The 27014-nt window shown below is 39.1% G+C and overlaps 1 protein-coding gene across 1 annotated transcript; it reads right to left on the bottom strand.

Annotated features, from left to right (window-relative positions):
• Positions 1-2669: 2669 nt before the first annotated feature.
• Positions 2670-26979, bottom strand: ric8a (RIC8 guanine nucleotide exchange factor A). Its single transcript, XM_080869038.1, has 15 exons — positions 26848-26979; positions 25600-25871; positions 19935-19982; positions 16084-16297; positions 14132-14283; positions 13950-14030; positions 13335-13434; positions 12832-13019; positions 12611-12705; positions 12369-12519; positions 11973-12068; positions 11733-11877; positions 9276-9420; positions 7981-8100; positions 2670-6401 (listed from the first exon to the last, which is right to left on the bottom strand). The coding sequence occupies exons 2-15, from the start codon at positions 25690-25692 to the stop codon at positions 6260-6262; spliced, it is 1770 nt and encodes a 589-aa protein (XP_080725164.1). The 5' UTR covers positions 25693-25871; positions 26848-26979; the 3' UTR covers positions 2670-6259.
• Positions 26980-27014: the final 35 nt, after the last annotated feature.

The raw sequence follows: 27014 nt of genomic DNA, 5'->3' as shown, positions 1-27014 counted from the left end.
CTGATTAACAGTGAATTAGGAAAAAGCTTAGAAAAGGCTGAGTTGCCCATTAAAAGGTTTAACAGGCAAAGAGAACAAAAAACTGCATCACAATCTCAGGAAGTAAAGTTTTGGGACATTTAATGGTGTCCCAATGTCTTTAAAGATTCAACTACACTATAGAATAAAAGTTAAGGTTTCCCATGGGAGAAAAATGTCTTGAAATAAAGGAGCAATCACACTCCTGCAAGAATTGTTAAATAATAATTTAAAAAGATGCCAAATGTGTTCATATTCATCTCCCCGACTTTCTTTCTTGGATTCTGCTAGAGAAGGTTTGCATGGTTCACAGTTTACAGTAATTGTTATCTCACCAGCAATAATCTTACCTGATTTAAAACTGGACAATCTCCCTTCAGTGTAGTCTTCTTGTGTTCTAAACACTTGCACTTGTTCAGTGCAGACCAGAGCAGACCAGCCAACATCAGTGAGTCTCATGTCCAAACCTAAAGGCAGTTCAGGAGCATTGTTCTTCTCTTATATCGAAAGTTGGCGGACCGGATGCCGAACCATAAAGACGTCACACGTGTGATATTGCAATTAACACTCTCAAACGTGAACAACATACCAGTGTGTCGGGTCAATCTTTACAGTTAGTTACTTTTATTAAATTTCAGCTGCTTGAATAAAATAATTTGCCAGATATATGGATATTATCTTACTTTTAGATGAAAGATAAGTAGAGATCTAGAACAAAGAGCAACTGAGCAAAAGAAAAATAGCAGGAGTACAGAAGCTGCTCAGAGCTGCACAAGATGACTGTTAACTGTTTAGATAATAACACAAGAGGTTAGCTACTAATGTATTGTCAGGCCACTATTCGGCCATGGTGAATATTCCTGCGACTAAATCTTCTGTTGTTCCTCGTAAAGATTGTCTCACTCCATGAATTAAACTCTCCATCTTCTCTGATCTGCCTGCCTGGTCACTGGACCCCATTGCACCACCTTCTAATTTAATCTTGTGTCTTTTGCTCAGTTGCCAGCCTGCCTGTTTCCCCATGCTCATTGTTCCAAGTTTTCCTATGTTTTCTTTGGATAATAAACTCGTCAAATTATATTCTAACACCCATGGATCTGATTATCTGCTGTCTTGACAATACAAGGGAAGCTAGGGACAAAACACAGAGACAAGCCTAAGACTGACTGGACACGAAAGGGAACTAACAGCATCAAACCAAGGAACTAATAACCAGACACATAAATAACAGAGAACTAGAACCTACAAATCACATCCAAAACCTAAAAATAAATCATGAACCTACAAAATTCTTAACACTGTGTCCACTGCCCATCAACCATAACAAAACTTGTACCATCAAGTTATCAGTTTTAACTTAAAACTGAGGGCTATCTTCTAATTTATGCATCGTATAAAAACTTCACCAAAGGTTTCAGTTCTCAATTGAGAAAGCAGTACCAAGATTCAAAGAGAGATGTGTCTAAAGACCACAGAATAAATGCAGTAATGCTAGTGAATGACTTAGCTGGTGATTGATTGTAGTCTCAAAGAAGATGATAAGCTAAGGACAACCTGGAGAAAGATTATGCAGACTGGAGGCGTTTCTTTTTCTTTTGAGATTAAACTAGAGTTCATTGGCCATAAAGATGCTGCTTATGTTCAGAGAAAGAAGGGTGAGGGGTACAACCCAAAGAACATTGTCTCCACAGCGAAGCACAGTGGTGGAGGTATTATTCGTTTGGCTGCATCAGTTCATCTGGAACTGGGAATCTTATGAAGGCAGAAGGGCTAATGAAGAAAGAAGGATATGTGAAGATTTGAAAAAACACCTCAAGCAGTCAGCAACAAAACTGGTTCTGGCCAGCATGATGAAAACATGCATCCCTCCTGATGAAGAACGATCTCCAGAAGACCAAAGGGAATTATTGACTGGCTTGCTCAAAGCCCTGATTTGAACCCTATTGAAAAATCTGTCGGGGGAAGTGAAGACCAAGGTTCATGCCAGGAGACCATCAAACCTGGAGGCGATTTGTCAAAGAAGAATGATCAGGTGACATGTGAGACTTGCTGAGAACTACAACAAATGACTGCAGACTGTTATCCAGCAAAAACAATACAAAACTGACTATTAGCATCAGGAGGGCTAATAATTTTGACCCTGGCAGTTTTGTTTCTAGACTAATGTAAGCATCCATAATAAGACTTTTGAAAAAGCTGTGTTACAAATACCATGCTCTGTTTAACAGCTCTTGGGAAATACTTTTGAAATTTTCATAGTGCAACTAATAATTTTGTCCTCATCTGTAGTTGTTGGAACAAAAGCAGAAGACAAACGAGGAAACAAAAACATCTGAAGAAATAAAAGAAAAACATCAGCAGCACATCAGTGTTTGCTTGACAGTGAACAAAGACTGGTTGTGTTGTTTGTTACGATGAACCCTGGATGAAATCATAGTTTTATACTGTGTATAGCACACAGAGCCTCTCCCTGCTTGAGCCTGACACATGAAGACATGCATCCAGGTTGGCACCCAGCATCATCTGCACCCTCTCTTTGCAGCCCTTCCACCATCTTCTTGAGCGGTCAATTCAATTATCTCCTCTCTCTTTTTACTTGAAATTATTACAATAACCACAAGAGAATGAAGATGTGAGAACTTTTGGTCATTTAAACACATTTAATGTAGTTTGCAGTCCACGATAAAATTATCAGCTATACAAGAACAATAGAAAGGAGTACACATATAGTGTTTCAGACTACACTCTGCATTAGAATATTTCACCTTTAATTGATAGGATGATGTCTGCAGTTCATTTCAAGTCTAAAAATAAAATATCTGGAGGACATTATTAAAAAGAATGGGCATCTAAAAGTCATTCAGATTTTTTCAAAAATATAGCTGAGTCCACCATCAAAAATTGAACAGCTGCTCTTTTACTTTCATACTTTGCTATTCTACTGCTCTAAAGAAAAAACCGATACATCGTGTCCTCACAAAGAGCAAGAGCGTTCTGTAAAAATCTCCTACAATGTTCAACTTCAAATAAGAGAGACTAGTTTTAATTATGAAGACAGTTTTTCTGCAACAGGTCTCTTGATTGTCATGAGTAGCACTAACTGGGATGGAGGTTCTGGAAAATATGTGATACTTTTGAGTTTATATCAAATTCTTTGCACTTGTAAGAGACCTCACAACGTCAACAAATCAATTACAACAAATCACGGACCCTTTGTACATGTAGAGGTTCTAGCAGAGCCAGGCTCAGGGAAAGTCAGCAGTGGATGGGAATGAGACTGCAGATATGTCTGTGAAGGTTCTCAGTCATCCAGGTCATCGTAGTCAAAGGAGCTTGCAAAGAAAAGCGTCTGGACTTCTTTAAGTTGCTTGAAGACGTTTCACCTCTCATCCGAGAAGCTTCTTCAGTTCTAAGGTCAAATGGTGGAGAGTCCCAGATATAAACCTAGTGGGAGTGACCCCCCACAGAGGGACAAAAGGGCCCCCTGATGATCCTCTAGTCGCCTGAGCCAAGGTGGGAAACTGGGCGTGGGTCTCAATCAGCCAGAGTTTCGGGTGTGTTCATTGTGAAACCTGGCCCCACCTTATCATGCGAATTCGCATGCAAGCGCCTTTGACGAGACTGCAGATAGTATGTCTCTACTCGAAAAAAATTACCCTGTGCCCTGTAAACAACAGTCACAATGTGGAACCCAGTATTTGTCAGGAAAAAAACAAAACAATTTCAGCTTTATGAAATCTAAATAGACATCTTCATTCTAAACATTCAGAACTATTACAGGGAACCATGCGTTGTCATGACAGTAATATTTCTGATTTGGACAATGGTTACATTTTCTTTGCCTGAAATCTGCAGGTTTTCAGTTTGGTTGAAACAAACTTGTAATGACTGTATAGCTGATATCTGTGTTTTTCAACCCTGAAGGTTTCATGTGGCTAGTTATTGTACTTATGAGCGTTCAGAAATATATTTATGGCTGCATCTTGTATTTATGAGGGCTCAAAAAAGCTGGAAAATAATGAAGTAAAACATCCAACCATCTATATGTATTTTGAAGACTTATAATTTGAACATTTTTTTCATCACTTTTTTTCATATACAAAAGTCTACTGATTGTGATGGGTTCAGATGGGTCCTGGTGCAAATAAGAAGGAAGATCTCTGAGAGGAAGGAAGATAATTCTTTGATATTTAGGAGCCGACTAAGATAAATACAGTATCCTAAAAAAATTGATCTCTAAAAAAACAGCAAAACCTACATATAACTTGAATCCAATCATTCCTCATTTCATATGCTTCCCACATATTCCTTCTTTTTCTCTGCTCCTCTACTTTGACATCATCACAGTCGCCATCTGCCTCCTTCTCACTTAGTATCCTCCTCTGGCACACCAACCCTCTGCATGTCCTCCTTCACTACATCCATGATTCTCCTCTCTGTCTTTTCCTCCTGCCTGGCAGCAGCATATTATACATCCTTTGTCCAATATATCTACTCTCCTCCTTAACATCTCTCACACCATCTCAGCCTACTTTGTTTCCAAAAGCTCAACCTAAGCTGTCCCTCTGATGTATTCTTTTCTGACCTTGTCCGTTCTGGTCACTGATAATGAAAACAGCTGCACCTCCTGCTTTTTTTAGTAGGTGCCACCCTCTACAAGTCATATATCATAAGAGGTCTCCTTACCATCTAAACCTTGCTCTCTTGCTGCCATGTGTCTCTCACAAATCACCCCTGACACTCATTTCCACTCACTCCACCCTGCCTTGACTCTCTTCTTCACCTCTCATACACTGTGGGGTGTTTATCCCAATTATTTAAACTCATTTACCTATAGTACCTCTGCTCCTTGCAGGATCACTTGTCTCCCTCGCAATCTCTCTCTCTCTCTCTCTCTCAGAGCATACCTCCACATCTCAGGTTACCTTCCATCTGCTCTCCGTTCTCTCATAATGTCATAGTCCACAGAGACTGCTGCCTGGCCTCTGTGGACTGTAGATCCCTAATGCAATCCCCACCTTGAACCCATCTTACACTAATACTGCACACCTTCCCTACCACTCCTGTGTGCCTCTTCACACTGCGTCTTATGCTTTCTTCAGAACCACAAACACAGTGCAGCTCCATCTTACCTGCTCCATACTTCTCCATCAAAACTCTAAAGAAAAAAATATTGCATCTGTAGTGCTCTCTGTATGAAGCTGTACTGGTCCTTGCTGCCACATCTCCTCTCAGCCTAGCTTCAACAACTCTTTTCCATATTTTCATGGTATGGTGGCATCAACTTTACCAATCTGTACTTAGGACAGCTCTGCACATTACTCTTGTTATTGAAATCAGGACTTGTATGCTACTTGTCCATCCCTCAGGCATCCTACCACTATCCAGGATCGTGTTAAACAGTCTACTGCCCTCTCTCCCTGACATCTCCAAACCTCCACAGGCACGTTGCTTCATCCTCTTCATAGCTGCCCTTTCCTTCCTCCTTTCTAATCCTTTACACTTCCTGATTCACCAACTGACTTCTGTCCTTTCTCGTTTTCTTCATTGATGAGCTTCTCCTTCCTGAACACATTCTCTTCATTACATTTCCATCACTATCTTTACTCACCCAAACCTGCTTCATATCTTTTCCAACTCAATCTCTCCAAATACCCTTCTGCCAGTTTCCCTCACCACTACAGCTGTACTTTCTCAGTCAAGTAGCAACACTTCCTACCACCTGTATCAACTCAGCCTTGAACACTGCACATCATTCTTCCTTCTTCAGCTTCCACCACCTAAACCTCTCCCCTGACTTCACTCACTTCCTCTTGATCATGCCCACAGCCATACAAACGACCATCTGATGCTTGCTAGCTACATTGTCCCCTGACATCTTTCCCTTATATAAAGTGTTTAAGGAATTTTCTCTTCCACTTGTTGTCAGTTAAGTGCTTCATAACACAACCTAGTAATTACATTTTTATATTTTATTGAACATAAATATCTTGGATGAAAAAACTATTCCTATTAAAATAATCATCCTTGTAAAATTACCTGAATTCTGTATTCGAGTTTATGATCATTTAAGTGGCTTCTTGTGTACCGGTTTCTGATATTTACTAAACAAATTAACATTTTCTTTCCTCGCCAATTAAATTGGGCAAAATGCGACAAAATTATACTTATGATATATGAATCGCTTAAATAGTGACACAGATTTTTTTAGGATTGTCATGGATGGAATTCGTTTCCTTCTTCAGTTTTCATCCTCACTGTCTAAATTAGGAGGGTCTTCTGACTGGAGCAATGGCTTGTTGGTCAGTTTATGGAGATCCTCTGTAGTCATCTCTGTCATTGTCCCATCCATACCGAGCTGCATGGGCTGTATTAAATGGTTTCTGCAGGATAAGTATTACAACAGAAATAAATATATACAGTGGGTAAACTAAGCACTAAAAAAAAAATTGCTATTTTCTAAGTAAATATATTTCTAAAGGTGCTATGGACATGGAAAAAGTATTCAACGCGTTTCCTAACATTTATTTAATCTGTTCAAAAGCCTTTGATGATGATAACATCTTCAAGTGTGGAGCAACTAGTCATCTGTATTGCTCAGGTGTGATTTTGGCCCATTCTTCCACACAAACAGTCTGTGGGCCCCTTCTATAAACTCTGAGTTCTTTCCATAGATCTTCAATTGGATTCGGGCATTTCTAGCAGCTTTTTTCTCCCTTTCTCTGAAGCAAATTGAAAGTTTCCTTGGCTGAGTGTTTGGGATCTTTGTCTTGCTGAAACATCTGCCCTTCATCATCTTCATCATCCTGGAAGATGTTTTTTTTAAATCAAGAATGTCTTGGTACATTTTCCCATTTATCCTTGATTCAATTATGTGAAGCGTGCCAGTGCTACACAATGTTGGTCCCACCTTCAAACTTCACTGTTAGTATATCTGCAGTGCTTTATGCCCTCCAGATATGGTGTGTATTATGGCATCCAAAGAGCTCAAATTTCTCCCAGTATTAAACAGCCTTGTCTAAATGTTCTTCTGCACTTCAACATGCTTTCTCTTCAGCTGCGGAGTCTTACATGGTGAGCATGCATACAGGCCATGGCAGTTGAGTGCATTACTGATTGTTTTCTCTGAAACAATTGTACCTGCTGATTCCAAGTCTTTCTGTAGCTCTCCACAAATGCTCCATGGCTCTTGAACAACTCTTCTGATAATTGTTTTCATGCCTCTGTCTGAAATCCTGTGGGGAACACCTGGCTGATTATGGTAAAATTATGTTCTTTCCACTTCCCGATGTTGGCACCAGCAGCGCTCACTGGAACCTTCAGTAGTTTCAAAATTCTTCTGTATCCAGTGACATCAGTATGTTTCACAACAATAAGGTTGCAAAGGTCTTGAGAGAGCTCACTGGTTTATCCATCATGATAAACCAGTGAGGCATTTTTATAAGTCATCAGTTGAGACTAATTTGAACTAAGTGGCAGGACTGCTTTCAAGTTACTGATAATTTCAGCTGGTGTCATGACTTCCTATGCCTTTTTGCACGTCTTTTTCTTCACGTGTTTAATACTTTTTCCGTGTGTCATTTCTCATTATCACACATAATTTAATTGATGGACATCTATGGTTTGGTTTCTCTGCATGTGTGAACTGGATGAGTTTTTACCAACATCTGGTGCAAATTTCACGTCAATAGCACCTTTAGTAAAATATTTACTTAGAAAATCGGTGACATGTTCACACTTATTTCACTGTGATGGTATTAATGATTACTGCAAAATATTCTCAACAATCATATTTTAGATATAAGTGTTCATCTCAACCAAATATATTACATTAACCTGGTACTTTTTAGGCATTTCAGGGCTGAACTTTTACATATTACACCATAGCATTAAAGGCTTCTGTTGAAGACAACAACTTGACCAGTGCAGGTTACTTGTGTGACTGTGTGTGCTTTTAGTGACCTTGACAGTTTGTCAAACATGTGGACCAATTTCATGGCTTCATATTCCTTTTGCTCTTCTGTCATTCCTTCCATGGGATTGGGCTGCTCCTCTTCTACAACTCCTGTTATTGGGTTGATTCTGCAGGGAAACAGAAATATATTTTCTTTAAAAAAGCTAAATGTGCATAACAAACAAACAAAGATGTAAAAAGAATTCAGCTGAGGTAGGGGTGGGTTTTGATTATTGATTTATCGATTAAAATCGATTTTGGCTTGGATAACATGATATCGATTCATTAAAACATAAATTTATTTTGCCCAGAACGCCAGAATCTCAGGTTAAACCTCACAAGATTTCTACAACCAGAGCAGGTACACGGATTCTGCACAAAGACGTAAACACAAAAACGCGGACACAACGCATCCGAATCGGTGAGATGTCGCCTTTCTCACACGACGGCACGTACGCGGACACGGACACGCCGTCGGGGCTGAAAGCCGACAGCTCACTGATTTTGAAGCGTCGGTGGGCGCTTTGTGTTTACGTCCTTTTTGCGCTCGATTCTGAAGCTGCAGGTTTTATATCTCTCCAAACAATATTGACTTAACCAGCAGCCAAAGACGATCCAGCCTTGGTGCTCCCCCGGACAAGATAGAGGAGGTGGCTGGGGAGAGGGAGGTCTGGGCTTCTCTGCTTAGGCTGCTGCCCCCGCGACCCAGCCCCGGATAAAGCGGAAGAAGATAGAATACTTTCCTGTACTTCCTCATTACAACACAAAGTCTCATTGTCCTCTTTTCTGTGTCCATAGGATACACCAAATACATCGTTGGCACTTTCTCTCATCACTTCAGCAGTCCTTTCCCAGTCATTTGATAACTCTTCCCTACCACCCAGAGCCTGCTTCAACTCTTCACTGAACTCTATGTAATATTCTTCCTTATTCCGCTTCCATCATTTAATCCTCGCCTCTCTCTTCACATACTTCCTCTTCTTGATTTCATAGTCATCCTACAGACTACAGACCACAATCTGGTGTTGCCTAGCTACATTCTGTTCCCTTCACCTGCATGTCTAATGAATTCTGCTCTAATCACCGCTCTCTCCCTCCCGTGGGACACTCTCTACCACTTCATCCAACTTCCTCCAGAATTCCCTGTGTGCATACACCCCGTGATGCACACACACTGACAACATTCAATACACCCCCCCACCCCTTCGATTTCCAGCTACAACTTATGATCCTCCTTAAGTTGTTAAAAATGCAAAGTAGAAATTTTGATAAGGAGCTGACATAGTGTTCTGTTGGTACTGACTGGGCTTTGGCCTCTCTGTACTCTTCTGTCTCAGAGTCCTCATCCTCGGAGTAGATTCCAGGGTCTTTACCTCCTCTAAGCAGTCCTCTGGCAGCCAGCAGGCCTGCAGCATTGCCATATCCAGTATACTTAATGAACCTTGAAACTTGAAAGAGAGCATATTACTGTTAAAATGGCAGCATTCTAGCACAATAAAAAGAGCAATGAAATTAGGATCATTTATGCACCTGACGACCTCAAAATAAGCTGATATTTTTTGTCTAAGCATGTCCAGTGAAGAGATGCTTCATACTATAAAAACTGGCCTTCAAAGTCTATCAGAGCAGGTTCAAAGTTGGCTCTTTTTAAGTCACCTTAATTTTTCCAGCATTTATGAATTCTCGTAACTTCACAAGTACAGGAAATAGCTACGTGACATTTTTATGGATGAACTTTAGTTTCTACTAAAAAACGCAACCAAATCAATTTTACACCTAAAAATGTCTTTAGAAACAAAACTTTATATATTTACAACAGTGCGAAAAATGTTCGTCCCCTTCCTGTTTTCCCGTATGTTTGTTACATTTAAATGTTTCAGATCAGCAAACAAATTTAAATAGCAGACAAAGACAAGACAAGGAAACACAAAATGCAGTTTCTAAATGAAGGTGTTCATAATTAAGGGTGAAAAAAAATCCAGACCCACTTGGCCCTGAGTGAAAAAGTGAATCCTGAAAGAGGATGTCTGGCTAGCTGTTCACCACCTCAAGCTGAAGTGCACTTGGGTTCTGCCTCAGTCTCATACCTCAGACGATTTATAATCTTATTGGGTGAAACACACTATGCAATATGGAAGGTCTTCCTTTACCTACATTTCTTTTACTTGAGAAACGTAGGGTGCTACAGAGGGTGGTGAAGGCTGCACAGAGAGTTGTCGGAGGCAGCCTCCCAACCATCACAGACGTATACACCTCCAGATGCAGGAAGAGGGCCACCTGTATCATGAAGGACCCCACTCACCCAGCACACACACTCTTCGTCAAGCTCCCCTCAGGCAGGAGGCTGAGGAGCATTAAATGCAAAACCACCAGACTGAGAAACAGCTTCATTCCAGATGCTGTGAGACTTCTCAGTGCATAAATGGACAAGAACTGATATTGTAGCACCTTAATCACTACTGACACTTACTGACACTGTCATTTTATCAATGCGGGTCATCATGCCCTTTTGCTGCTAAAGTATTTATACCTACATTCTATATCCATACTCCATACTGGTAGTCAGGTTGTTGCACTCTATTTATCATATTATTTATCGTGTTATTCTATTACTTGTTATTCTGTTTTGTTTAAAAAACAACAACTATTTATTTATTACTTTTTTAAAAATTCAGTTTCTTCGTTATTCTGTTTCTATTCGCTCTGGGACCGTGTGTACATCATGTCGTTCCACCTCATGTAAACATGTGATGCGAATGACAATAAAGCTTCTTGAATCCTTGAATTGTGATTACTCTGTATTAAAAGAATCTTCCAATATAACATTTTTATGTACAGCTATTTGGAGCCTTCAGTCCTTTGTTTGAGAATCTTTTAAATTTAGTTAGTGTCGGGTACTCGTTCTGTCTGTTTCCACTGTTTCCATCAGATGGCATGCAACTGTCCCTTCTATTGTTGAAAATGTAGCAAAAAAATACTGTTTAACAAAGACTTTGTTCTTAACATCTAGAAATATTATAAGATGCCAACAGTGTTGGGTACTGACTAGCATTAACTCGTAGTTCTTAACGTATTCACGATCTTAAAGGTAGTTTTATTTTCTTTGCAGACAACCTGGTGGGTTTCAGCTTGATTTGATGAACTGAAACAGCTGTTTCCAGGGACGGTCTTGCTAGTTTAAAAAGTTCCATAAACCTTCTCTGTTGTCAGTAATGTTGCCGGCTCAGCTGGACCTTTCAAAGAGTTTCTGTGTAGTCAGGATGTGATCACATTATGTTTGTTGCAAGCTAGTTCTTGCTGCAAGGTGTTTAATCATTACAGTTACATGTATATACTTTGCCATGGCAGATCTCTGCAGAAAGTTGTCTTGTTGCACATATCCTCACAGACGGGCTATGACTCTTCCAATTATCTTAATTTATATTAAATATACAAGCTTAACATGCTCACGGGAAAACTTGCTTTGATGCATTCTTGGTTATCATGACAGAACATGTTGATCATCAAAGATTTGCTAAAGTTAGTGCACAACAAAAAGTTAACTGAATTTTTTTCTCATATTTGACTAATTTTAGATGAAATGACCCAGTACACTCACTCCAGTATTCAGGAGGAGCTACTCAGGAATTTGTGGTTTTAAAGGTTCAGTGTGAACTTATTTTTTTCTGGAGAGAAGGTGGAGTGACTTTAACATCACCTTTGTACCTTAGTGATTGCTTCTCTCTCATCAAAAAAGTGATTTTGCATCACTCTCTCTCACCACTTTCTTTGCAGAGAACAAAGAGGAATTCAGCCGCACAGTCCTTGACGTCAGTGTCAATGAGGGTCATAAGGCGGACTATTTTATTCCTCAGCGTGTTGCCCACCTCTGGCCTGTTTTTCACATCACGTAGTGGTGGCAGCACCTAAAACACAACCCACACATAAACATATAAACATACAAGAACAATCAAAATAGCTAAATTGTTCAGAGATAATCTCTGTAAGATGAATAACTGACTTTTGACCTGAGGAACTTCCTGGTCTCTCTGTGGATACGGGCACTCTCGGTCAACAAGTTCAGTGATGGAAGAAGGGTCTCCTTCAGCTTATGACCCTTTGAGACAGACAGACATGCAAACTTGTCAGTTGTAGGAAAGCAGCTAAAATGTGGATTATTAGAGCACATTTTAAACAACCGGTTTAAGACTTTTCAAATGTAATGATCTACAATGTGGATCTGAGGGCAGCAAATGAGACACGCTCAGCCTGGTTTGTAGTAAACATGCCTTTGTCAACAACATAGCAATTTGTTATGAATTTATGTTAGATATACTTTAGTGCACCTCAGCTTTTATTTCATATTAACTGTAGAGGTAATGAACCACCAACAGCATGCACTTGTGGCTCGTCTTACCCGGTCAAGTCTTTTCTCCATGAATTTTAGCAGCGTGTTCACAGCATCCATGTTGACACCCATATATTCAATGGAACCTTGCTGCACCTTGGGCATCAATAATACATCCAAACAAGGCAGAGGGAGGTTACCTAGTAAATTCACAGTATGGCTGAAAAAAGAAAGGCCAAAGGAATGAAGGGCGTGGCGTCACAGGGGAGCAATGACTATATAAATCAAGTAACCAGAGAACAGAGAATCACCTGTGAAACTCTTCAGTCCGCTCCTCTCCATCAGCGTGGCTCATTAGACAGTGCCTCAGTATGGCTGCCAAATGTCTGTACACAGCTGCCTCTTCCTTCACATATACATCAGACACAAGTTGTTCACCAGTCATGAAGAGAACTCTCATCTTTCTTTGAATTTACAACAAAATGTTTAAATCTTGTGACTCTCTCCTAATTAATCTAATTTGCTTCGTTACCTCATCAACTTTGCGTCTGTTTATGTCAAACGTGATGTTGAATAGTATTTTCAGTATCTCCATAGCTAGTTCTGTCTGCTGCCGGCTCAGTGGGGGCAGCTCTTCGGTCGGGATGCCTTCAAAACCTGCTCTTGCTGTCTCCAGGGTCCCTGAGCAGCATAGACCCAGTGTGGCTTCCAAGTGGTTTCCTTGAATTACAGACAAGACACAAGTTATCAACAGGTTCTTTAGGTTTGCTTAATTGTACCATGTCTTTACCAAATTTACTTCATCTGGATGCTTTCCTGATAATGTTTGTTTGTTTTGGGGGTTTTTTAACCTTTTTTTTTTTAATGAAATGAAAATAAAATGAATGGGTTTTTGAACTTTAGTCAGCTTCAGATCTGACTCCATCTTTTGGGCTAAGGTCCACCTCTCATATTTGTTTTTCCATATTCATCCAACAAAGAAACAAAGAAAGCTAAACCAATCACACAACATCCTTGGAAAAGGTAACAAATCACCTAGAAGGCTGACACCATGAAGCTCCTGAGCCAGCTGTGCCCTGACATCCACTCTTAGGGCAGTCAGCAGGAAGGTTAGGCGCAAGTCAAAGAAACGTACCTGGGAAGAGAAACCTTATTTTGAATGCATATGTTGCATTCTAGCAAATATTCAGTAACAAATACGCTTCAAAAACTACATCTGCCAGCTATAGTACTCCTTTAAAAATGCATTAAAGAAACATTTTCATTACAGTTGTCATAGTGCTTGGTCTCTGACCCAGAGATTGTGTTTGGAGACTAAATTTTGACTCATCATGATTACTCTGGTTTGGTCTTGATGTTTTAAGTCTCTGCTTTAGAGCTTCTCTGTGTCTTTCCTCAGTTTGCCTTCAAGCTTCATTTTACTTATTGTGCTTTTGTGCTTTCCCTGTATTTCCCATTAAGTCTGTGTTGGTGTAACATGGCCCTTGTCAGCTACTTCCTGTTTATTCTGATAGTGTCTTCATGGTGCTGTGTTTTTTCTTTGATTCCCAGTGCTGCCATTTTTGTTTGACTCTACAGTGAACACAACAAATAATTCTACATTTGGAAAATCTCATATTAAAGAGCTATCTGTCTGAGTAATGGTCATACCTCATAGTTCCAAGTAGGATCATGACACTGTTTCAATCTCTCTGCCACACCTTTAATCAGCTGCAGATCTGCTGCTACCATCTGACATCAACCCAGTGACAGAAATCCAGTCAGATTTTATAGATTATCACCAACCAATTAAAATGTGTTAATCTGAGGAATGCAAGGCACAGCAGACTGACCTGTCCTGTCTCATTGTGCAGCAGGATGTTGCAGATGGACTTGAGTGCCTCAACAATCATTTCCTGGTCAGGATTTTCTGAAGGAGGGGAAGATTCTTTCAGCACTTTACTACATAGTCCCGTCTCTTCCTCGTCTCCTCCCGCATCCTCTTCTAAGAAAAGAAAGATTTGCAATTTTGTTTAGCTTGGTCTGCCAACAACATGAACTCCCTTCAGCTAATCCATGATGTTTATTGATGGAGGAGAAAGATTATAAAGTATATGTCATGATCCTGGGTCTTTTGACCCAGCGTTTTGTGTTTTCTATTATTGTGATGTATTTTGGTTCTGGTTTTCTAGCTCTTTGGTTTTTGGTTCTGTTCTTCCTCAGTTAATGTCTAGTCATTTCTGCCTGTGTATGCCCCTGTGTCAAGTCCGTGTTTCTTAGTCTGTGTCTTTGCATGTGTGAGTTCTTTTTTTATTTTGTAGGTCTGTGTCTCTCGTCAGTGTTTCTAGTTTCACTTCCTCTTGTCTCGTTATGTCCAATTACTCCCAGCCGTGTCTCCCTCCTGTTTCTCGTGTGCATTGCTGGTTCATCTGCATTATTTCCATCCGTCATTCTGTGTTCTTTCCCTGCATCATCCTGCATCATTTTCTGTGTCTTCCTGCATCTCTGTTTCAAGGTTTGTTTTTGCTTAGTTTTCCGAGTTTATGTTTTCTCAGTTCTGTTTTCAGCCCCCTCGCCTTTTTGTATGTTCACTCTCCATTAATAAAGCTCCCTCACTTCAGTAATGCCTGCATCTTGGGTCCTTTAATAATTCCACACGGTTTGCCCTGCTAACCGTGACAGTATACAACGTTTAGGGGACAAAGAACTGGATTTCTTTTGTGCATAATACATCTCAATAAAATACATCTCAAAAAAGTTTTTTTATTATTTAATTCAAAAAGCTCGCACTGTGCCAGCTGGGATGGGTCCCATGACCTCTGATTTTCATGAGCTGGGATAGCTCATGAAACATTCAGTTTAGAATAATAGTTGAGTAAATTACTAGTTAAACAGTATAACTGGCCTAATAAACACCTAACCTTTTGTTATCCTGCCTCTTAGTATCTGCATTTTAGTGTCTCCTCATCAACACTCTGCACATCCTGCATGTCGTTTTCTTACGAATGTACTAAACAACTAGTTAACTAACTATTAATTAACTATTATTTCTGTCTTTAACCCTCCTGAGTTTTTAGATTCTTTCACATCACAATCTGGAAGTGGTACAGCTCACCAAATAAGGCTACATGGCTGGGGGATCTAATTCTGCCATGTTAAACTGTACTGTTGCATTTGATTGTGAGTGCCTGAGAGCTGAACCTGCTCTGCTCAATGTGGGGCTTCTACATTGTCTCCTCACTTGGAGAAAATAATGATGGACCAATCTGTCTGAGAATGACTGCAGTCAGTCTGAGTCAAACTGAGACACATTGCCTCCCACCAGGTAACCTGTGCAATCGCAAAAAAATTCACTCACTAACCATCAGTTTTTTGTGGTTGCACAGAGGTGCCAATCTATTTGTCCTCTTGTGTGACTGAGGCCCCTAAGCTACAGAGGGTCTGTCTGTTCATATACTGTCTGTATTGAAGCATATTCATGGAAAGTTGATGGCAAAAAAGGTGGTAGAATATGCAAGCAACAAGGATGAGAGCCTTGACAGAACTGTCACAAAAAGCTAATTCAGGAACAGTATTTGTTATACCTACGTAGGTTTCCTAAGTAAAGTCTATGTTTCTGAACTGATGAAACTGAGAGTGAAAATGGAATTTAACTGTTAGATCTTCAAAATCAAAACAAGTCTTCATAACAATATATTTGGAATTACATCTTTGAATTCTCAAAACCTAAAATACAATCCTTTCTTGCTCTGGAAAGATGATGCAAAAAAAAAAAAAAGGATTGATACCTAGCAATATTAATTACCTTGGCCATCCACTGACTGGCTGTGGGCAGGTGTGGTAGCACTGTCCACAGCAATGCTAGCATAGCGGGCAAGAGTGGACATGGCGAATTGGTTGGTGAATGGGTCCAGGCAATTTTTATCTCTGGACAGGATTCGAACCGTTTCCAGACAGGCCAGCAGACAGGAAGGCTGCAACTCCCGGTCCAGGAAACCGAGCACTAACTCCCCCAGATGCTGCGTTGCACATATACATGTATGTATATATATATATATATATATATATATATATATATATATATATATATATATATATATATATATATATATATATATATATATGTGTGTGTGTGTGTGTGTGTGTGTGTGTGTGTGTGTGTGTGTGTGTGTGTGTGTGTGTGTGTGTGTATTCATGGAGGAACAGTAGAAACAGAACAGAAATTGTATTAGACTGTAGGCTATTGATGTTCATCAACAGAGTACACCTTCCTTTTTTGTGCAAATAGACACATACATTTATTTAAATAGGCAGATTTACATTTTAAACTGTTGAAAAATGAAACACCAAATCTGACAGCTATATCTGCAGCTTCTGACCTCAGTCTGAATGAATGTCCATCACACATTTTAAGTCAGGCAATGTTAGAACTGATTTTTGATCCATTTGCAGTATAACGCTTCTGTTTTTAAGATCATTTTCTGACTAATTGTAATGAAATCATGACCGTCTTAAGACTGCCAACAAAGTGAAATGTGTTACAGAAAATAACAGATCAGTGAGTTCGACCTACAGCCAGTGGTGAACAAATGATTGCTGTTTCTTACTGAGGATGGGTAACACAACAGATGAAACTGTACATTGAAAACTGAAACATGAAAAACACTACATACTAAACAGCAGTCTTACCGATAGTGACAAAGTATTTGTAGTGCTAATGATAACGGTCCAATGTCAAGGGGTTTCCTTGATAAAAAGCCCCACATTGTAGTGACCGAATGCAAGGAGCTACAAAGGTTGCTAAAAAGTTTCCTAAGCTGTCATGCACATCTACAAGCAGGACAGCTTAGCAGACCTTCAAGTAGGTGTATGCTTAGCGTGGGCACATGATTATTGGATAAAGAAGCCATGCAATAGAACTTTAGCTTCACCTTAAATAAACCTAAACCTTTAGCACTGAACAAACTCACCTTTCTTTTCCACCTTAACAATCAACTACAGTTTCTGTTTGGGTCTGTTTCCTACTGGATGAAATGCTTCCTTTTATAGGAATAAAACTGTTCTTCTATTTATCAGAGAGGAAAACACTTTGGAAAACAGTGTGGTTTCCAAAACCAGATACATTTTCTCAAACAGAATCTAAATCATACTGTTTAAAAACATTTTCAGATGCTTTTTTAAAGGATAAAGCTGCTAAATGCAGAAATATTGGTTTGTTTAAGTACATTTTTAGATATTTACTGCTTTCTGAATGAATTGCAGGTGTATTAGATACAAAATCACAATAAAACTAATCAATAAATGTTCTAATGTTCTATCTTCTCAGCTATTCACCTTAATCAGTTCAAAGATTGACTTTCATCAATACTGAATAAACTGTATGAGGTTTAGGCCATGAATGAATTTGCAGCAATATACTTAATGATAAACCAGATTTCTTTTTTCTAATCTTCAGAACTGCTTCTTTCTCATTAGTTTTTGTTCTTGTGTTATGTATCATCAGAATATCTTCTTACAATCAAAACTAGTATGCCAGCATGATTAGTGTTCAAGCAAATGAATAAATCAAAGGTCTTCATTTCATAATTCCCATTGGATTCCATTAAACTATTGCCATTGTGATCTCACACCTATTTGTAGTTTTCTTTAAACCTTTGAACTGATTAAGTGTGTTTACATCTACTGACAAAAACCCACAATTTATCCTGGATTTACTCCAACATTATATAATATATCACTTACTCGAGTATTCTAATATAACGCTAAGGAAATGTTAGAACAGGTAAACATTTAACTATTCATTTTACAACAGAATCAACCTATAAGAGCTGGTTTTCCATTTCCTGTTCTGTTTATCCTGAGCTTACTGCAGGGAAAAGGCCGTGTGATTCATCCCCTGTCGAGCACTAGTGCCAATAATCTTAATATTAATTGCCAGACAGATTTATTTGGCAGACAGATAAAAATCCCCATTCCCAAGAATTCTGTTATAAATAGTTCAGTACGTGTAAGAAATTTCCAACAAATTTTCACCAGACGTGTGTGAGCTGAGGAAACAGCAGCCTTCAGGGTTGAAAAATGAATCCGGCATGTTTGTACCTTAAATTAAAAATGACTGCTATGCTAAAATAACAGACTGTGAGCCTTCCACTTGGATTCTGTTTGTATTTATTTCTGTATGTGCTGTAGGTGTTATTGTGTTAAGTAGTCGAGTCAGAGATGGAAAAAAACACTAACAGTCTGTGACTAGTCTGCAGCTCTCATTTGACAGGAAGGTAAACTGGCTTAAATGATGGAGTAATACCATCAGGGTTTGGGTGGTTTGTTGGGTTTTCTTTGACATGTTACTCATTTTTAAGTGTTTTACAACAAGTTGCTTACCTTATATATTGGTATATGGTATCATGGATCCAGCTGAGGAACAGCTGAAGAACTTGTAATAAACTAAACCACATTTCAAATTAAAAGTTTTATTAAAATTGTGTATATACCTGTGTATATACATGTACATATTATGAGGTCTGGCTCTCCTGAAACAGTATGGTGGAAGCACTGATGTTTTGATTGTGAACAGCAGCAAACAAACAAGAATATGTTTCTTTGTAACTTTGGCAAACAATCTATAGAAAATCACATTTAGCATTTTAGCTTATCTTGTCTGGCAAATAATTCTGGAAATATTTATTACAATGTACATACTGGTTTGGACACAAAGTGTGTGCCCCTTCAGTAATGTACCTGTGACAGCCAGTGAGCTCGCCTTGTTTTTTTGGTTTCTTGTTGCCTGTCTCTTTCCGGTATCTGGTAGGTGGAGCTGACCCAATTATAGATGCAGCACACCTGAGAAGGCCAGTCCCCTTGCATTATAAAGCCACTTTGACTGAATCTCCAGCTCTCCCTGTCTTTTGAACACTGAAACAAGCTGCAACTCCCTCAGCCTCCCCGACACCAGCAAACAGTGTGTACAGATCATAGATGAAACACAATGACTTCAGTCACAGTTACCTTGAGAAATCAAAGAGCAGTGAATACTGTCCAAATCTGACAGCATTTTGTTAGGCCAGTGTTTATGAACCTTCAACTGACGTAACAAGAGCGACCCTATCAACTTCACAATTATGGGATGTAATCTATTCACAGCTGGCCAATCACTGCCATTTAAGAGCAGATCATTACTTTTCCTCTGGTTAAACACACAGATCCTTACAAGCATTTGATAATCCCCGAGAAGTAAATCACTCCCACTGTCATTTTCATCTCATGAATTATTTATATCCTATAATGAATTCTTAACAGGACCCCATCCAGAAAGAGTCACAAGTTGAAGATAAATTGTGGGTTCTAGGTTTCTAATGGAAGAGCACAACATGGTGTTCATTGGTTATTCATACCTTTTGTAACTTTCCTTCCTAAAACAGGCGAGTATACAAAGGAAAGCATAAAGCATGTTGGTACATCCAAAGAAATGATTAATCCTTAGCCAATTTTTTTTTCAGATGAAACTGAATTACACAGAACATTAAAAAAATGTAAACAGACTGGAAAGGACAAGCTGAAGTATTTCGATCCAGATGATCCCCTGCTGAACTTATCAGTTCAGCAGGGGATCAATTAATTATTTGCCCTATGTGTATAAATAGGAAATGTTATAAATACCTCTCTGTCCTTCTGCTCATCCCTGTTGAATGTAAAGCACTGGTTCATCTGAAGAAAAGAGAAGTACAAAGCACAAAAAAGGGAGTCAGTGGATAGAAGAAGCAGACAAGTTTGTGTTATGTTATTTGTACCAATAAGTCGTTGTGTTTGCAGTAATCGAGCCATCCATTCTCCTATGTACATCGCTCAGCTACAACTAAGAAGATATGTCTTAGGGTCTTCTAATATTGTTTAATCTTGATCTTGCAATGTAAAGTGACTTGAGTTAACTTTTGTTTTGAACTGGCAATATATCAACAGAAATGAACCGAATAATCATAATACAAAGTAGAGAGAAAAAATAAAGAAGCAAAAATGTAAAAATGATCCACATCACATCATTTGAAATATGTGACAGCCAGTGTGCTGGCCTTGTTTTCTTGTTGCTTTCAGGTATCTAGTAGGTGGAGCTGACCCAATTTCAGCACACCTGAGAAAGCCAGTCCCCGGTGTATTATAAAGGAACTCTGACTGAACCTCTGGGTCGTTTCATTATCTGAATCTTAATGAACACCGTTTTCTGTATGAGAGTTTTCTAATGTTAGTAATCATATTTTTTCTTAGATATTTTAATTGAAGATAGGCTTCAAATTACAAAAAGAGCATGCAATCATCCATCCATCAATGCATGCAGAACATTAATGCATGCGTAAGCCTTCCAAAAGACATCTCTCCAGTGTGTCATATCTCTGTGTAGCTCCTCAGTCATTCAGGTCATGGTAGTCTTAAATGCTTGAAAAAAATAGGCAGATCGACTTCAGTTGGTAAAGACACCTCTCATCAAAGAAGCATCTTCAGTTACAAAGTTACAAAGGTCCTTTCTATTGACTTGTTGTCTGGATTTACACAATTATCACAGATTACAAATGAGAACGTGAGCAACTTCCTTTCAGATGTTGTTCGTTTATATACAAATAGCCTCAGTACCAGATAAGCTGAGCCTCACTGTAGCTGTCTTTTGATGCTGACATCAAAAGAAACATGTCCATCACACATGCTGAAGTAGTCTGACCATTTACTAAAAATTAATCCACATCATTCACTTAATTCAAATACCGAGTTCTGAATTAAGGAAAATAAACATAAGTTATACCCATTATTTCATTAATGTGCCCCTACTAATATTTATGTTAATGCAAATTCCCACAACTCCCAGAAGGCTGGAAAACTAGAGCAGACTAACTCCAGTCTACAACTCAAAATATGGCAGTGTCCTGTAACAACCACTAAGCTTCTGATCTGTACGAGCTCTTTGGTGAAGTAGGATTTAACTGGCCTGTAGCTAAATCTATTTGTGTATAAGAAAATCTAATCCTATTGCCTTTGAGATTAACTCCTACACAGTCTCCGTGCTGAGGAAGCCATGAAGCATGGTGCACCTGGGGTTTGCAGAATGTAACAAAACTCATGTGACTTCATATACATATAACATGTAGTTCCAACTATCATTTCTAACATTAACTGACCTGGATAGACACCAAGCTCAGTTACATGGTAACACTGATACTCTTGTGTTTGTGACAGTGTGGTTAGCTTCAGCTGGCTCAGGAGAGCTGACATCAAGCTGGAAGCCACTGTAGTCTGCAGTCTGCATATATATATATATATATATATATATATATATATATATATATATATAGGTGCGGTGACTCCCAAGCTAGGCGAGTGGCTCCAGCAGATCCCAGGAACAACATCGGAGATCTCTGTCCAGAAGAGCGCAGTCCTGGGAACAGCTAAGATACTGCGCAGGACCCTCAAGCTCCCAGGCCTCTGGTAGAGGACCCGAGCTTGAAGGATAAACCGACCGCAGGGGCGTGCTGGGTGTTTTTTTTATATATATATATATATATATACATACACACACACACACACACACACACACACACGAACATATACATGATGTGCTTTGACTCTGTAATGCTCAAAATTAATAGAATCAAGTTAAAACTGAGGGTTATCTAAAAACTTCAGCTAGGGTTTGAACGTTCACAACCATTGTGCCAAAAACAAAAGAAATTAGTGTATACTTGTTGACACTGAAACAGCAGGAGATAGATATACAAAGTTATTACAGTATTTCCAAGGATAAAGAACTGGACTGACAAGTATCATAAAGAAATTTAAAGAGAGCTGCACAGTACAGAGCAAGTTTTGCAGAGGTAGGAAGCAAAAGATTTCAAAGACTCTGGAAACAAAGCTAGTGAGAAATGTTTTTTAAAAACCACAGAACAACTTTCAAAGCACTGGTGAGTGATTGACCAAAATCATGAATTGTAGTATCAAAGGAGACCATCTCACGGACTGTGAGACTGCAAACTAAGAAAAACTCCACTTCTGCAGAAGTGTCAACTTCAAGCCAGACTGATGTATGCTAAGGACAACCTGGAGAAAGATTATGCATCTGAAGGTGTGCCTTTTGGTCAGATGAGACTAAAGTAGAGCTCTTTGCCATAAAGATGCTGCTTATGTTTGGGGAAATAAGGGTGAGGTTGTACACAATTCAGAACCCAAAGAACACGCAGTGGTGGAAGTATCATTCTTTGGGGATGCATCAGTTCGTCTGGACCTAGGAATGTTACGAAGGCAGGAGGAATCATGAAGAAAGAAGGATATTTGAAGATTTTGAAAGAAGTATTCAGCAGCAAAATTGGTTCTGGGTCATTGTTTTATCTTCCAGCATGACAACAACCCCAAACATGCATCACTCTTGGTGAAGAACAATCTCCAGAAGACCAAAGTGAACATTGACTCAGGAATTCAAGCCCTCAGTGGTAAATCAGAGTGGCTGTAGCTCAGGAGGTAGAGTGGGTCATCTACTGATAGGTGTGAATGGGTGAATAAGGCATGTTGTGTAAAGCATTGAGTGCTCTGGGAGAATAGAAAAGCACATGAATCAGTCCACCTGTTCAGTCCAATCCCATTGAAAAATCAGTGGGGTGACCTGAAGACCAAAGACCATGCCAACAAACAAATCTGGAGAGCCTGACAGATTTGCCAAAGAAGAATGGGCTGGGATTGATCAGTGTGCAAAGTAAAATAATGTAAGCATGTCAAATAAAAACTAGGATGTTTGGAAAAGCTATGTTATAAATTAATTACACTGAACAGTACACACTGAGCTATGACTGTATGTACTTTAGGTCCTTTAGCTTGTACTCTTTTTGTGCTTCCATACAATTAGAGGCTAACAAAACACTATATCTTAGAACAGTGGTAGGGAACTCCAGGCCTCAAGAGCCAGAGTCCAAGTGTCCTTGGTCCAACACCAGAGCTCTAACTTAATAATGTACGTAGAGTACAAAGTAGTTACCTAAAATAACTAATCTAAAAAGTAATGATAATCCTGAGAGTTATAGATAAAATATGAATTAATATCATCAGTCTTAGAGTAAGCTTATGGTTTAAGGGAAGTAGTATAATGTGTTATGATAAGCTTGAATTTAAAATGGAAATAAAATATCTGTAATATCACTAAACATTGCAGCTGAAATCTTTGACATTTTACTGGATGTACCTCAGCACTGATCTTAAACATGATCTCATTATCTTCGAGTAACTGCTTCTGCTTCTCTGTCCTCTTTTTTTCTCTGTATCTAAGCGATGAATCCATTAATTACATTAATTTCAAAACTCCCACAGTGCTCTTTCCCATTACTCTTCAGTGTCCTGACACTGACTCCTTTCCAAGGTGTATCAGAGTTACAAGGAAATCACACATGTTAGAAAAACTGAAAGAGCACAGAGAAACCTCTCTAGATGGCTTGAGTTACGACATACGTACATGTCAGATTCTGCAAGAAATTAGGATTTAATCTCAGAACAAACACCCTGGAAATTCTGGAGAGATTATATGCCTTGACTGGCTAAGGAAGGCTTTGGTGTCCCCCTGGAAAACTGTGGCTGGCTGAGGAGAGGGACGTCTGGGCTTTTTTTCTTAGACTGCTGGCCTAGTGACACAAACCTGGATTAGTGGCAGAAAATGGATGCAATGGATGTAGATATTTGTGACAAAACTAACTTGCATTTCCCATTTCTATTTTTACGATCAGTGGCTCACATTAATTAAAAATAATTATTTTCAACAAATATTTCTCTCTTTTCTTTTTACATTTCTTTCTGATTTTCTACCACATTATGAAACTGACTTGCCTGCAATTCAAACTGTGTCAGGCTCAACTCTTTGTATGTTGGTGATCACATAATAAAACTTGGGACTAAACTACCACAGAAGTTCAAAGGGTTAAGAGGGAATTAATAGGCAGCTAAATAGATTACACTTACTGTCAACTTATGCCACATCATTATTATTATTGAAATTATTATTTTGGTGCAATGAATGTCTCAACTTTGGGATAAATAAACCATGTTTTATCCTATCTAATATTCATTTATTATTTATTAAGTAATTTAGGTGATTTATGATATGGGTGGTTCTACCAATTTCCCAGCACCAACAGCAGATCCCACAATACTTGGATAATGTTGAGGTCCAGGCTCTGGGGAGGCCAATTCACATCCAGTGGAATTTGTGACGGCATTTCAGTGTGTCTTATCCAGGTATGCCTTTACTGCATTGTCAGCATATTCACTTTATCATTAAAAAAGTGAAAAATTAAGCCACTATCACACACTTTCCAGATGCTGTTGCACTGTGGATCCAAATCTGATGGCACTCATTTTATTGCATTCATAAATGAATTCATAAATGAATTTTGACAAGATCCCCAGCACCACTGGCTAAACTCAGCCCGAAACCATAACATGCCTCCTCCATATTTTACCATAGACACTCACTGTACCTTTGTTGCAGCTCTCTCCTGACATCCTCTATACACACTGGCAATGTTTTAAACCAAAGATATCTACTTTGGATTCATCACTCAATAAGACCTGTTGCTACTTATTTTCAGTCCAGTTTTTGTGTAGTTTGGTGTAAGAATGCGTTGTTGACAGCCACCCTTCCACTGAGACCATTTCTTTGGTAAACAGTAGATGGATCAAGGGTCAGATGCATCTCTCAGGTATGTGTCATGTTTATAGAATCAGCTAAAGAAACGGGAATGTGTTTTTACAACAGGCTATTTGTAACAAAGTTCCCAGTGATACAATTTATATTTGGATCTTTAAGTTCTCGTTTATTCCAGACACAGTACTGGTTCATCCCGTAAGTTAGATGTTTTTTTAAGCTTGAATGACTCATGGGTCAGTGCTCAGTTGCTTAACCGTCAAAAACACATTTCTGTCATGTCAAAAATCTGTCAGGTACAAGGACTGGGCTGAAAATGAGTGAAAAGCAGCGAATTCCAAAGAAGAACTTTGAAAGACCCAGAGAAAGCCTTGAGAACTGTTGCTTAATATCCCTTTAAAATTACGAGGAAATCTGGCTCCGTGAAAGCAAAACATGAAGAAGAAGAAGGGGTGGCTCAATACACAATATCGTATAGGCTATTAAGGTGTACAATGCAGCTTTAAACCCCATTTAATATAGTAAAGGTTCTACTTTTGAAGGCAGTTCTGATTTGGCAATTATTTCAGGATCATCTTCTGAATGGAAAGCGTTTCATAAACTCAAACAGCTGTTCTACAACGCACTGATTCCTCCCGATGTTGGAGGGCTGGTGTTTACCTGCTTGTTGTAGCTCTGTAAAGCCGTCAGAGCCGAGTCTTGGTCGCCCGTCTCCATCTCCTCTATAACGGCACTTAAATCCATGTTCATCATCACTGAGCTAGCTGCTGCTGCTGCTGCTGATGATGATGATGAGGATGTCTGTATGTTTGTTCCCCGGACTGCGGATTCACGTTATGCTCCGTTACCTCTGACGGATGAAAGCATGACGTCTGAATCCCGACGATCTGATGAGAAGCGATTAGCGAACGGGGATTTGTGCCAGCCAAGTGCTGCGTTTAGAGTCCCAAGAAAAGACGGGAGAAATAAAATTTGTGATTATTTTTTTGTAAATGGAAAAGACAAGTGAGGATGTGGACCACAAGAAACGAGCAACATTAGACATCACTATATATGCAAAGTCTAACGACTGTAAAAGAACGCTCCTCTCTCAGACTGCGGGCTGCTTGTGGTGTTCATCAGAGTTTCTAAAAGCAGTATTGGAGGCAGAGAATTCAGCTTGAAGTGAAACTGTGAAGTGCGGCACACGTTAGACAAATGCGGGTCGGTGAGACTGAAACATCGTTCAGTAACTATCCTTTCATCATATCGAAGCTCAATGTGCTGGCTCAAAATTGTTGCAATTAATTGCAACATAAAGTAAGCCATCAATGACACTGTTGGGTGTCCCCATAGTGGCGTTTCAATAAAAAGAATAGAAAGAAAGAAGTGAAAATAAAATAGTGATATTTATTATTATTCTATACATGAGCAGTGAAATTGAAGAATTTGCAGTGCTTTAATAATGTAGACCTTTTTGAAGCCACAAAACAACTGAGAATGAATTCCACATACATTGTATTTTGAATTGATGTATCACTGATGCCATTTTAGAAAGCCCAAAAGTTTCGATTATCCTTTAAAAAGACAAACGGCCTTTGTGTGCAAGATTTTCCAATCGGTAACCTGAGCGATAGTGAGCAAGTCAGTGCAAACATGTGAGTGAGAAAAAAAAATTCATATCAAACCGACTCTGAGCTGTTCCACAGTCCTCACTAATGTGGCAGTAGCCAGTCCAGTGAATTGAAAGTTGAGCAGAATCTTCTTTTTACTGATAATTCAATTTAATAATACACAATAATAGCACATTATCAAGTGCTGCTCATATGCCATTCTCTGATATACTATTTAAACTGACATCATAAAGCGTTTTGAGGTTACTGTTGTTGTTAACTGTCGCCATGTAAATAAAATTACACTAACACATACCTAAAAGATAAACACGTTCGCTTTAGGTAACGAGGGTCTGCGCTCTTTACACTACCGCCATCAACTGGGCGTTTCTCGAACGAGACGTGGGCGTGCGTGTAGGCTACTTAGTGTGCTCGATTTAAAATTCAAAGCAAACGCGCGTGCGGGGTGAAGGTTTTATGTTA

The sequence above is a fragment of the Rhamphochromis sp. 'chilingali' genome (assembly GCF_963969265.1).
Source record: "Rhamphochromis sp. 'chilingali' genome assembly, chromosome: 2".
NCBI classification, from domain to species: Eukaryota; Metazoa; Chordata; class Actinopteri; order Cichliformes; family Cichlidae; genus Rhamphochromis; species Rhamphochromis sp. 'chilingali'.
This window is presented reverse-complemented; position numbering and strand designations above follow the sequence as displayed.